The sequence below is a fragment of the Natrix helvetica genome (genome assembly GCF_964273705.1).
Source record: "Natrix helvetica genome assembly, chromosome: Z".
Lineage (NCBI taxonomy): Eukaryota > Metazoa > Chordata > Lepidosauria > Squamata > Natricidae > Natrix > Natrix helvetica.
Genome location: NC_138554.1, coordinates 32,421,164 through 32,435,431, shown reverse-complemented (window position 1 = coordinate 32,435,431; position 14,268 = coordinate 32,421,164). Strand labels below are relative to the sequence as shown.

General features: G+C 35.2%; 1 protein-coding gene across 1 annotated transcript; it reads right to left on the bottom strand.

Annotated features, from left to right (window-relative positions):
• Positions 1-7,478: 7,478 nt before the first annotated feature.
• On the bottom strand, positions 7,479-8,444 carry LOC309381757 (olfactory receptor 14A16-like; the record flags this gene model as incomplete). The annotated part of the gene is made up of 1 exon (XM_081933042.1): positions 7,479-8,444. The coding sequence occupies one exon, from the start codon at positions 8,442-8,444 to the stop codon at positions 7,479-7,481; it is 966 nt and encodes a 321-aa protein (XP_081789168.1).
• Between the last annotated feature and the right edge of the window lie 5,824 nt (positions 8,445-14,268).

Genomic DNA, 14,268 nt, shown 5'->3' with positions numbered 1-14,268 from the left:
ATTTTACGTAGATGCGTTGTCATCAAAAACTCATACATTTCATGTCAATGGGTATATTAAGCATATGCCTCTCATTCCTATGCATGTTTTGTCATTAAATTATTTTTACCAGGTATAATTCCTCAGTAAATCTGCCTGTAATTGTAACATAAATCTCTTCCATTAAATATCCACTGTAGTATAGATTGATTAATAATGCAGCATGGAAAATAATTAAGCATTACTATTTAATATAAATATATATATTGAATTATCTGTGTTAAATATTGAGAATATTATCAATAATGATATTATTAAGATGCTATTATTTATGCTTTAAAATATTCATGTATTATTTTTTATGTTTATTTTTTAATGCTATGGGGAAAGTCTTAACATTTTGCATATTATATATGTGTATAAATGGTGTGGTATATTGGTGTTATTGGTTTATTTTTTTCTACAATCAGTCATCAATGTTAATTAGGTAGCAATGAATTGCCATGATGTTTCATTTATTGTAGAGACATTTTAGAGGACTTTGCCTGGCAAGCAAGTTTTTAAGCAATGCTCTCTGAACCTCTGTTTAATGCATCTAGGGCCTATTTTAATTTCAGATTTTAGGTAAGCAGGAAACCAAAATTATAGGGTAAAATAAGTTTAACCAATTTGTAAGTACATTATTCTCAATGAAGTGTCAGTTCTACTGGTAAGAAGTAGACAGCATTATTTTTAAATATATAAATACATAATAAACAAATAAATAAATAAATACAAAACAATGATTGTATTGAAATCTAAGTTTCAATACATGTCAAATTATTATTATATATGCTCCCATTGCAAAATAAAAGAACCAAAATTTCCCCAATGTTTTCTCACAATGTCAGATTGGGAAATGAAACTTGGGAAATATGCAGTAACGGCAAAATTAACAATGTATATCAAGAGCAAATGTTTGAAATAACAATGAATATTGTTATATTATGTTATAATAATAAGTTAATCTCACATATTTATCATATGGTTTTTGAAGACTAAATATTTAAAGTAAAATATTACTCAATTTTAATATATATTATAAATGTTTTATATAATCTTTTCTTCTTTTTTCTTCTTTCTTCTTCTCCTCCTCCTCCTTCTCAAGTTGTGCATATAGTTACATGCATTCCTTTAAATATTAGAGTTATCCAATGGTTTTTTTTTATTGTTTCTTAAGATAACATTCCACATTTATAAATGAAATAATCAAAATTGAATTTTAATTTGTATCACAATTGTAATTTCTCTGATGAGATGGTTTGAAGTGAAAGACTGGCCCAAAAGGGGAGGACTAAAATTCATTGATACAGCACATTCATCACCGCTAATTTAGTTCTTTATATATCTATACATTTGTTGTCCACTGCCCGGAATCATTTACAAAGCTTGTAAAATATATACATATATTGGGGGGATTGGAATTGACTTAGATGCTTTTATAACTATAGCATGATCTTTAACAACACTTTTAGCTTAAAGGGATACCAAATGGTCCTATGTGCACCCTCGGGCACATTTTGAAATACCTTTTCAAATGCACAGTCTAGATACGACGCATACTCTCTCAATCTCTCTCCTGCTCTTTATGTGTGCTTTTGAATTTGGTGACTGCTTGGACTAATTCCTTTAGTTTTCTTGGTAGTTTTTCAGAAGCTGTCTCCTTCATAGAGCTGAGAGAATATGACTGGCCCAAAATCACCTATTTGGCTTTGTGCCTAATGCAGGACTACAATTCACAGTCACCCTCGTTCTATGCCTTACCACTATGCCTAACTGGTTATCAGATATACAGTGATGTGAAAAACAAAGCACACCCTCTTTGAGTTCTGTGGTTTCATGTATCAGAACATAGTAATAATAATCTGGTCCTTAGCAGTTCTTAAAAAATAGATAAATACAACCTCAGATGAATAACACTGGACATATTACACCACATCATCATTTTATTTTACAAAAAGAAAGCCAAAATGGAGAAATTGTGTGTGAAAAAGTAGGTATACCCTATGATTCATTAGCTTGTAGAACTACTTTTAGCAGAAAAACTTATCAGCTTCTCACATCATTGTGGAGGGATTTTGACTCAATCTTCTTTATGACATTGCTATGGTTAACTGGGGTTTAAGGGCATTTATTTATACACAGCTCTCTTGAGGTCCCACCACATCATTTCAGTTGGGTCTGGGTTTTGACTGGGCCATTGCAACACCTTGATTATTTCTTTTTTTAGCCATTCTGCTGTAGATTTGCTGGTGTGCTTGGGATCATTATCCTATTCCATCACCCAATATCAGCCAGGCTTTAATGGTCAGGCAGATCACCTCACATGTGACTCTATAATACTTTGGTATATAGAGTTTATGGTCAATTCAGTGACAACAAGGTGCCCAGGTTCTGTGGCTACAAAACAAGCCCAACTAATCACCTCTCCACCACTGTGCTTGATGGTTGGTATGAGATGTTTGTGCTGATATGCTGTGTTTGGTTTTTGCCAAATGTGGCATTGTGCATTATAGCCAAACAACTCTAATTTGGTTTTGTCTGTCCAAAGGACATGTTCCAGAAATCTTGTGGTTTGTTGCAATTTTGCAAATGAACTGTGCTGCCATGTTCTTTTTAGAGAAAAAAGGCTTGCTCCTGGCAACCTTTCTAACTAACCATACCTGTTTAGACTTTTTGGAATTGTACTGTCATGAACTTTAACATGTAACTGAGACAAGTAGAGTCTGAGATGTTGGATTTTATGCAATTTCTCTGAACATTGCATGGTCTGACCTTGGGGTGAATTTGCTGGGACATCTGCACCAGGAAGATTGGTGACTGTCTTGGATGTTTGTGAATACTCTTCCTCACAAATAAAACAAACAAAATGTTAGAAAGTTATAATATTTATGTAGTTACTTGTACCAAGCACATTTAAATTATATTAAAGAAACCAAAATATTTTACAATCCCCCAGGCATGTCACAACTTTTGAGCACCCCTAATGTTTGGAAATTGAAAATTGAATGTTGAATGTATGAAGAATCATGAACTTTAAATTGTTTGGAAATAAACAATTGCTTTTCTAAGATTATTGCTAATGTCTTTACTCTTTAACATACCTCAATGTTGGAGACCAGCTAACACCTACAACTTTGGCTTTTATAGAGGTACTCACACTTGCTGATGATAAATTAGTCAAGGGCACTTGATTAGCAGCACCTGACTTAGCCTCTTTGTACATTTGGAAGCAGTAAGCGTATACTTAATTTTTCACACATGGCTGTGTGAATTTTGGCTTCCTTTTTGGCTTCCTTTTTGTAAAATAAATAATGTTGCATAACATACATTGTGTTATTTTTGTTCATCTGAAGTTGTATTTACATACTTTTAGGAACTGCTAAGGACCAGATGATCTTTATTATGTCCTATATGTAAAACCATAGAATTCAGAGAGGGTGTACCTTCTTTTTCACATGACTGTAATGTAGCTACCAATAAATAAATTGACATTTCAGCTGCTATGAGACAGAATGATCAGCAAGAAGCAATTAAAGAGGTTTAGGAAGATATAGACCTACAAAGAAACATTAAGTTAATATGGAAAAAGACATTGATGGTAAGCATGGATCAAATCTCAGCTCATCAGTTGCAAAAGTTTTATTACTTGGAACATTATATACTGTGTTTTATGACCATATTTTAGCTATTCAATATCTGTGATAGAAATAAGAGTAATAATAATAATCACTAGATACAGAACTGGAATAATGGAGTGGAATCAAGCAAAACTAAAGGTCCTGGACAGAAAGCACAGAAAAATAATGACAATGAATCAAACATTTCATCCACATTATTGTTGCAATATTGACACACTCTATTTACCAAGCAACATAAGTAAGTATTCAATGTTACAAATACATTAGATAATTGAAAAGAAAAAAGGACATTGGAAGAATATCTTAGGGACAGTGAAACAGATGCACTGAAGTTAGAACACTATGAGTTCCTAATGAATAGTAGAAAGACCAAACTAGTCTTCAAGAAAGATCAAAGGAAGAATAGAAAAGAAATAGGGAGTGGCATGGTAAACTATTATATAGTCAGTTTTTTAAAGCAAAACACTGAACAAAAATATCTGGCAATAGCTAAGATTATAACAAATAAAGAAAGAGTCAGAGAGGATAATTCTGGCCACACAAGACCAAGGCTGAAGAACAAGTGCATAGAAAGCTAGAATTGAGAAGACAGTGACAGACAAATCAATGCCATCTGTTCAAAGTTACTTACGAAACAGTTCACTGCTTCAAGAAGATTGTCACATTTAGTACAAACAATGACATGACAAAGTAGCAACAATTATGCAAGAAATACCAATTTCCTATAAGCAGTAGCTAGTGGGACCATAAAATAGACAAACTAATAGAAAATGAAGAAGCCAAAATATTCTGAGCCTTTGAAATTTAAACAAAGAAGCACTTGTTGCTTAACACTCCAGGCTTATAATTATCAGTAAGAAAATAATGTTTGGATAGTGCATATGGCAGTACCTAAAGACAACAAAAGAGAAGAGAAAGAACATCATAAAGTATAAAAATCTGGAAACAGAAGTAGAATGAAAAAACAAAACAAAGATTCTGTAACTATTAAAAGGTTTGCCCTTCTGTGAAGTAGTATCCTGAGACCAAAAAAAGAGGAGAAATGCAAATCAGAAGTTACAGAAAATTATAAAATAATAAAATAAAATTATATTATAATAAAATTAAATTATAATTTAATATAATTATTGTATATCTGAAACTGTTTTGAGAAACACACAACTTGTAGCCCAGAAGTTCCACATGCCTATCATCTGTGCTAATGTAGATTAAACTTTCCCCACATTATGTCATTAGATCAAGCAATTATTTCCCCTTTCCATGTTTACAAATTAATTGCCAAGTGTAATGATTGAACTGAAATCTCACATATTTTGGACTTAGACAACTTAGAACTATGCTGCCTTCAGTCTGACCTAAGCATAATGCATAAAATTATGTACTACAATGTTCTACCTGTCAATGACTACTTCAGCTTCAACCACAACAATACACGAGCACACAATAGATACAAACTTAAGGTAAACTGTACCAAACTCAATTGCAGAAAATACGACTTCAGCAACAGAGTGGTCAATGTCTGGAATGCATTACCTGACTCAGTGGTTTCTTACCCAAACCCCCACAATTTTAACCTTAGACTGTCTACTGTTGACCTTATCCCGTTCCTGAAAGGTCTGTAAGGGGCATGCATAAGCGCACCATCATGCTTACCATCCCTGTCCTAACAACCCCATTTATTTGTATCCATTTCATGTATTCATAATTTTGTATATACATATCTATTATCTTATACACATTTGACAAAACAAATAAATAAAATAAATAAAATAAAAATAAATAAAAATAATAAACTAAAGTAATAAAATAAAAATAAAAAATAAATAAATAAAATAAATAAAATGAATAAAAATATTAATTTTACTTTTGTTTTTATGTTTCGATGTAAACAGGTATACACTTTTATACTTTTTATTTAAAGAAAAAACAAAGAATAAATAATTGATCAGTGAATTTCAGCTCAGGTTTTCAATAAATTGAGAATGTCAAGGATTTGCTTTTCTTGCAATAAATTGCAAGCAGAATTGTTGAGATACTGCATGGAGTCAATGTTACCATATCAAACAACCTTCCCACATTTCCATCTAGTATTCAAGAATCTGCATTCCAGAGACTACAGGGTTAGGTCTGTCCCAGGGAAGCAGGACTTTTAAGGACAGTCACTCCAAATGGCTGGTATTCAGAGTATTAGTTAGTTGTATGGCCCAATGTCAAAATTCAAAGGTCAAAAACCAGATATTCTTTTGACAAGTACAAGATAGTAAATGACTATAAATACAGGACAAGAGGGGAATTGGGGGATGCTGTGTTGGCAATGGAAATCAAGGAAGGAAGCAATGAAGTTGAAAGGGCAAAAGCTACCACATAAAAGTAGGAAAAGTGCAAAATGTAGGAAGAAAATGGAAAATTAAAGGAAATAAAAGAGTGAAAAATGGAAATAGGATGACTGCCCATCTTATTACATAATTAGCTAATATTCTTTTTCCATCTTCCTCTACTTATTTGCAAAATTTGGAAAAGTTCAGGGAAAATGATTTGGCAACAAGACACTAGATAAGTTTCTCCTGGAATTTACAAAATATTTGGAACTACAGATTGAAATGAATATTTTGATATTGACGGCCATCAAAATAAGTCTGTTTATAAGTTCAGCAGAGTTTGAAGTGGTTACTCACTGAATTCAAAGCCATCAGAGAATATCAGCACTATAGTTTTGACTGGGAAGATGATAATATTCTTGATCAAAAAAAAAAAACATATTGAAAGAAACCACTCACGTTTGCCCCAAAGATGTATGAATGTGTCCAAATATTGACCAGGTGTTGAAACTGATTTAAGGCTTTCTTTATTTTCCTCATAAATTGCAATGGAGTTTCCCCAGTTATGTAAAAATGAAGTTGGGCTAGGCAACATTTTAAATTTGATAGCAAATGGTTTTCAGAGTTTTCATGAATGGGCATTATGGCACCAACTGTCAAATTTTTAAACAAAATGTGTCAAAATTGTAAAATACATTGTTTTTAATCTGAATGCTTTTGCACATTCATTACCAAAGTTTGCAATCCAAGGCCAGTGGGATTATGTACATAAAAGACACTAAAGTATATGTGAAGATCAAATCAAATCATCCCTCAATGGATGCCTACAGAAATAAATTAGGGCTAAAAGCACAGTGATTTTTTAAAAGTTGACAATTGTATGTGCCTCAAACCAACTTTTCCTTTCAGATTCAAAGTCCAAGAGAGCCTCAGCTTCTGTTATCCTTAAGAATTTCTAAGATTCTTAATTTGAGGATAAAATGGCATTTAAAAATTCTTGAAAATTGAGGTATTTTTAAATGATACCCTATGATAAAACAACACCATTACAAATAACTCAAAATAATATTTGTACAAGATATGTTTAGATTTCCAAGAACACTTCCATTTCAGTGAATTGTACTAGTCATGTTATATTATCCCTCCAAGAAGGAAACATGTGCTTTTTGAAAGCATCTATATTTATTTAATAGAATTTTAAAGGAAAAGAGATTAAATACATGACATCATTCTGAAATCATATTTAGATATGAAACAGAAATATATAGTCAACACTGATACTGGAAATAATTATATAAAGTAATGTTTAGGTTCTATATCACAAAACTTTAATGTACATTAACACATGCTTACAATCAGGTAATTTATCTGCTGAAATTTAAATGACAATTCTGGACCATTTTTTTGTGAAAAATCATTAATATATATTTCACTCATCAGACATGCAATTCATTTTTTTAATTACAATATTCCTAGAACATGTATATGCAACTGTAACTGTTTAAAAGTGTAGCTGAAACTGAAAATTATTTTTGCAGAAGGGGTTTAAACATGTACGGAAAATTAGTTTCCAGAATTCCATTTTGAGCTCATGGTTCCTTATGCTGTAGATCAGGGGATTTATGAGTGGTGGTACCACACTATAGAACAAAGAAATCAAGAGATCTGATGTTGATGGGAAACTGTATGTGGGTCTCAGGTATGCAAAGGTACCACTAACAATAAACAGACAAATTACTATAAGATGGGGCAAACAAGTAGAGAACGCCTTTTGCTTCCCTTGAGTAGATGGGATTTGCAAAACCTCTCTAAAAATCTTAACATATGAGAAAACAATCAGAGCAAAAAGAATGAACCCTACACAAGAACCAAAGATAAGTGCCTGTTCTTCTGCAACATAAGAATCAAAGCAAGAAATCTTGAGCAACTGAGGAATTTCACAGAAAAACTGATTGATAATTCTGGAACAGAACTTCACTGTAGATAAATTTCCAATATAGAGAGCTGAAAAGAAAAGACCACCCATCCATGCACTAGTTATCATTTGGATGCAGACTTTTTTGTTCATTACCATCTCGTAGTATAAAGGATTGCAGATGGCTACATAACGATCATATGCCATGACAACTAGGAGGAAGAGATGAGACATTACAAAGAAAACAAAGAAGAAAACTTGACAGAAACATCCAGAGTTAGAAATAGTTTCAGTGTTCATCAGAGAATTCAGCATGGACTTGGGAACTGTGACAGAGATGGAGCCAAGATCTTGCAAGGATAAATTGGCTAGAAAAAAATACATGGGTGAGTGAAGTTGATGGCTATAAAGAATGACAGTAATGATAGTGAGATTCTCAATGAGAGCCACTGAATAAATTAGTAAAAAAGTGATGACATGAAATATTCGTAGCTCCTTAGTATTGGGCAATCCACGCAATAGGAATTCATCAATCCTTGACTGATTTTCCATAGTGCTCTTACTGCTGTGCAGTCTGTAGAAAGAACTCAACAATCACACTCATTTCCATGCATCATGATTCAAGCCAGACTGGAATATTTTGAAAATCATTTTTTTTTCATCTTGGCAGTGTAAGAAAGAAGGAAACAAAGCTTTATCTATAGAGTGTTTGTAATTATTCTCAAGGGGACTCATTTTTCAGAAACCTAGTTTGGTTCAGGAACCCTGAGGTATATTAGGTATGTGAGAAGAAGTTTAGACTTTTTGTTTATCCAAAGATTAAACCCAGTGCTATATGTCTGTTGATTAGAGAACACAAACTTGCATTTTAAATTGCTGCATTTATCCTTCCTTCCTTCCCTCCCTCCTCCCTTCCCTCCTTATCCTCTTATTATAGGAAGGAAGGAAGGAATAAAGGAAGAAGAGGAAAGAAAGGGAGAAAAGGAAATAAATGAAAGACTACAAATAATTGTAGTCTTTGTAAGTAGACTTTGTAATAATTGTAAAGCTACAAAGTTTATTAGTTTGTCAAACGTGTACAAGATAGCAGGTATAAATATAAACTTGGATATAAATGAAAAAAAATGAATACAAATAGATGGGGACAGAAGGACAGGGACACTAGACATGCTGGTGCGCTTATTCATGCCCTCTTTAAAGAACTCTTAGGAATGGGGTAAGGTCCACAGTAAACAGTTTAAGGTTGAAGCTGTGAGGGTCTGAGGCTGTAACAGTGGAGTCAGGTAGAGCATTTTATGCGTTGACCATTCTGTTGCTGAAGTCATATTTTCTGCAATCGAGTTTGGAGCAGTTTACCTTGAGTTTTTATCAATTGTTTGCCCGTGTATTAGTGAGGTTGAAGCTGAAAAAGTCATTGATAAGTAAGATGTTATAGCAGACAATTTTGTGTAGTGTGCTTAGATCATACTGCAGGTGGCGCAGTTCCAGATTGTCCAAGCCCAAAATTTCAAGTCTGTGTGCCATAGGGAATTCTATTGTGAGTAGAGGAATGGAGTACTCTTGCCATGAAGTACCTCTGGACCCTCTCAATCGTATTAATATATATACAGTGTGGATTCCAGGCAGATGAGCTGCATTCGAGAATTGGTCTGGCAAAGGTTTTGTATACCCTAGTTAGCAATACAATTGCTTACCAAAGTGTCACCTTCCGGGGTTCATGTAGAATGCCGAGAGTCAGTTTGTTTGGTGAAAAACTTTATCTCTATCTAATATTACATGATAACCAGCACTAAATGACAATGATACCAAGGTAAGCAAATCCAAGTCAGTTCTCCCCAGGTTAACACCATCACTCATATATATACCATTATCCCACTCAGCTCCACCCACAACTCCTCCCAGATGACACCCAACCACCATCACCAATCTCCATGACCCACGCCCTCAGCCACACACTCACTCAGTGTCATCATAGCCTCCTTCCTGGTTAGTTACATCCAAGCAGAAGAGTTCATCATAGCCTCCTTCCTGGTTAGCTGCATCCAAGCAGTTTTGCAAAATTAGGTTAACAACTCTTAATGCCTTTTGGCAATGCTGTTACAGTGGGCTCTGGGGCTTAAAGTGTTTGAGATGAGTACTTCTAGTCCTTGACAGAGGCTAATGACTGAGGTGGTCAGTTTGAGATGCTAATGAATCCCTTCTGTTTCAAGTAGTTTTCTGAGAACTTTTCAGAGTTCTAAAAATATATGTTTATTTGATCTTTTCAAAAGGGATTGGCAAAGTTTTGCTGAAGGGAGTTGCACATAAATATCTATGGAGATTCTGTCAGCATTTGTTACATAAATTCAAATCCAGAAGCACACACACATAACTGATGCAGCATGATTCATTAACTTCTTTATATACATATTAACAGATGAATAAATGTACAATACCAATAAGTGGTTCTTTCAAGTAAACACAAGGCAGGAGAGTTACAGGCAAACACAAGCAGTTAGCTTCATTTCAGCAGACAAGCCCAGACAGACTGCTAGTTTACTTCTCAGAGCAGCAGACTGCTTTCTTCTTAAGTTTCTGTTTCAATTCTCTGCACAGACTCAGATCTGTTTGAGCTCCCATTGACTGACTTAGTTGCTATGACTACTCATTGGCTGACCTTATTTCCATGTCTCTCCCAGTCATTAATATTTTAACACTCTTCCCTTCATGATTGGAAGAGACATAAATCCAATTAACTTAATATTCTTCCCACGGTGTACTCCACCCAATGTTTTGGTCATTATGTCTGCCAAATTGTCCTCTGAAGAACAGTGAAGCAAGCTAATCAATTTACATTTTATAGCTTCCCTGACATTACAATATTTAATGTCCACATGCTTGCTTCTATTTTTTACTTCTCACCTGTTGCCATTTAATGCAGGGAGCATTATCCTCATACACCAGTGATAGCTAATCTTTTTGTCCTGGTGTTCTGAAAGCTTGCTCATGCACACCCACATCCATAATGTAATGCATATGTGACACTCCCCCTGTGTCCTAATCCCCTGGGCGTTTGACCCCCATGCTTTCTCCTGTCTCTGCTCATGTGTGCATGACGCCCCTGTGCCCAGTTTTGGGCCTAGCAGGCCGCCCTGAACCCTCCTGGGACCAAAAACGGGGCACAGGGGGCATGCCACCCCCATGCTCTCCCCACCCCCCATACATGTGCACACAATCCCCCACCCCCTGTGCATATGCATGCATCTCCTGCATGTGCAGCAGAGACCTGAAAATTAGCTGACTGGCAGGAGGCATGTGTAGTGGAGCTGAGCTGGGTGTGCCATAGGTTTGCCATCATGGTCATACACCATTACAGCTTCATTTACCTGTACATTTAAATCCTGCACATACTAGGTTATCTCTGAACAGAATTCAGACAAAGCAATAAATTCTGCCTCCACATTAGAAATGGCAACAGTTGTTTGCTTCCTAGACTTCCAACAAATTAAAGCCCCTCCAAACAATACCACAAATCCAGAACTGGACTTTCTGGTTTTTACATCATTTACAGAATCACTATCAACATAGCATTTCAATTTTATTTCTTCAGAGACCTATATTTGAAGACTATACAGTTCCTTTCAAATATCTGAGAATCCTTTTTCTGTGATACATCCTTTGCAATGAAACAAAGATATCCACAAATGCTAAAATTGGCAATGCCCACCTTGTAACTTTTCAATGTATATGTAACCATCATCCTTGCAACTCTTGAACCCAAGATTCCTCAATGCAGTATCTAGACAAATATTCCAATTCCTGGCTGACTGCTTCAGCTCATAAATGTCCTTGTTCAATTTATACACCATGTTAGGCTTTTCTCTTTCATCCCTGGTGCTTGAATCATGTAAATTTCTTCCTCTAACTCTGCTTTGAGGAATGCAGTGGTTATGTCAAAATGCCAAATTTTATGTCCATGTGCTGTTGCCAATACTAGTGCCAGCTTTATGTTTTTACTCTTTATTGTAGGCACAAATGCCATAGTGTACATTTTTCAGCTGTGAAAAACCTTGTGCCACTAACCTTGCTTTGTATTGTACCTCATTATTGGGTTGTACTTTCTTCTTGTACACCCATTTGCATCCTACAGCTTTGCTACCCTGTGGCAAAGTAATAGAAGTGAACACTTTATGTTCACTGATGGATTTCATTTCCTTGTCCATGGCTTCTTTCCACTTTACTTGATCTATTTTAGGTAATGCCAAAACTTCCTTTTTTTGAAGCAGATTTTTTTTATTGTTTTTTCCTTTAATAAAATCTTACAATTGTGCAGAGTTGGACAAGAACACTAAAATTAAAGGACAAAAAAGAGTCTGAATATTATGAAATTTAGGATAATTGGTACAAATGGTTGCAGAACAGAAATAAAATTAATTCAGCCAAGAAACAATAGAGATATGTATAGAACTGTAGATAAATTTATATAAATATAGAAGCGAAATAAGATTGGTATGTACAGGTATATGACAATGTTGATGTAATGATTGCCAAAACTTCCTTATAGTTCCTTGGCTCATACCATGCATTACACATTTTAACTTTACTAGCAGAATACATGTCAGGTGGAATCCCCTTGTTCCATAGCTCTGACCTGCATGGCATTGACTGCTTCTCTGTTTCAACCCTCTCTTGCTTCATCTCTTGTTCAGCTTCTTCAGTTTCTCCTGCCTGAACACTGACACCATCACTAAGTGAGTTACTGTCACTAAATGAGTTACCATCACTAAGTGGATCACTCCATAAATTTACATCAATTATTTTCCAATTTTGCTCTCCAAAGCTTGCAGACCTGGAAATTTCTATTCTCTCGCTCCCATTGCTACAGTGATAGCTTTTTGAACCTGGCTCATAGCCCATAAACCTGAACTTTATAGCCTTTGGTTGTCCTTTTCTTCTAATGGCTTTTGATACGCATCCATATCAAAATGGCTTCCAAAAACCTTTACATGTGCCAGAGATGGCTTTCTCCAATATATGGAGTATCATTAATGGATGAACTACAGAGCCTATTAATTAAATAATTAGCAGCCAATATGGCTTCACTCCAATATGACCTGCTTAGACCAGAATCCCCAACAGTGAGTTCTTCATGGTTTGTAAGACTCCATTCCATCTCTCAGCATCGCCATTCTCAACTGCTGTGTACAGATTTGTGCATCTGCAGCTGACATATCTTTTGCTTATATCTCCCTTCCACAAAGTTTACCCATTGCTTAAATTTCTGTAGCATCTCTATTTTACTCTTCAGTAAATAGCGGAACCCAAACCTGCTGTAGTCATCTATAACGACCAGCAGATACTTTGCTTCTCCCAAACTGGCTTGCATTGGCCCAATCAAATCTGTATGTGCTGTCTCTAGAGCTCTTGTTGTCTGCCTTGTGCTACTTTTGATTTCTGGGAATGCCTTGGAGTTTGATTATTTTCATCCTGCACAGTCCAAATATGCCTTACATTCCTTTAAATATAACCCTTCTGCAAACTGGTGTATTTTTTACAAAACTCTTAAGCTGGCATTGCCAAGCTTCTTGTACAAGAGATGAAAACATGAATCATGTCGTACTTCATTCCCAAATATCTGGGCACATTTAATCTTTTGTCCCTGCAACCCATAAAGATTATCCTCTTTTATTCCCTGTGCACATACATTCTCATTTCTCTTTATGAGACACCTCGCATTTGGAAATGTGGTCTCAAATCCTTGTTTGTCCAAACTAGAGACACTGAGCAAATGATGCTCCATTTCAGGCACACATAATACATCATTAAACTTTGTTTACATGTATGGATTTTGCACACTGCCTCTTCCAATGACTTTAGCCTTTTGGCCAATTGCCAAGCTACGGCATCTCGAGCAGCTGGATCAATTCTGTAAAACAATTTAGAATCATTAACAATTATTTGACTTGCACCACTGTCTATCAAACCATTTGTCTCTGCTATTGCAACAGCTAACTTCTGCAACAGCAACTTGTCCATCTTGCAATTGTCTTCCTCGCAGATAATTCTTGTCTTGCAAAAAAAAAATCTTTCATTTTCGTTGAGTGCGGTTGGTCAGCCAGTTATGAATCCATCTGGTGGTGATGCTGTCTAGCCCACATTCTTCTACTTTATCTAGTAGTAGGTTATGGTCTACCTTACCTGCTTGAGCAGGGGGCTGGACTAGAAGACCTCCAAGGTCTCTTCCAGCTCATTCATTCTATTCTAATATTCACTGCTAAATCTCTATGAATCTGTTCCATTAAATAAAATTGGATTTACTACAATCCTTAAAGATTTTCTATTTCAGTACACTATTTTGTTACCTCACTGTTGCAGAAAATGACAGGCTTTACACTTC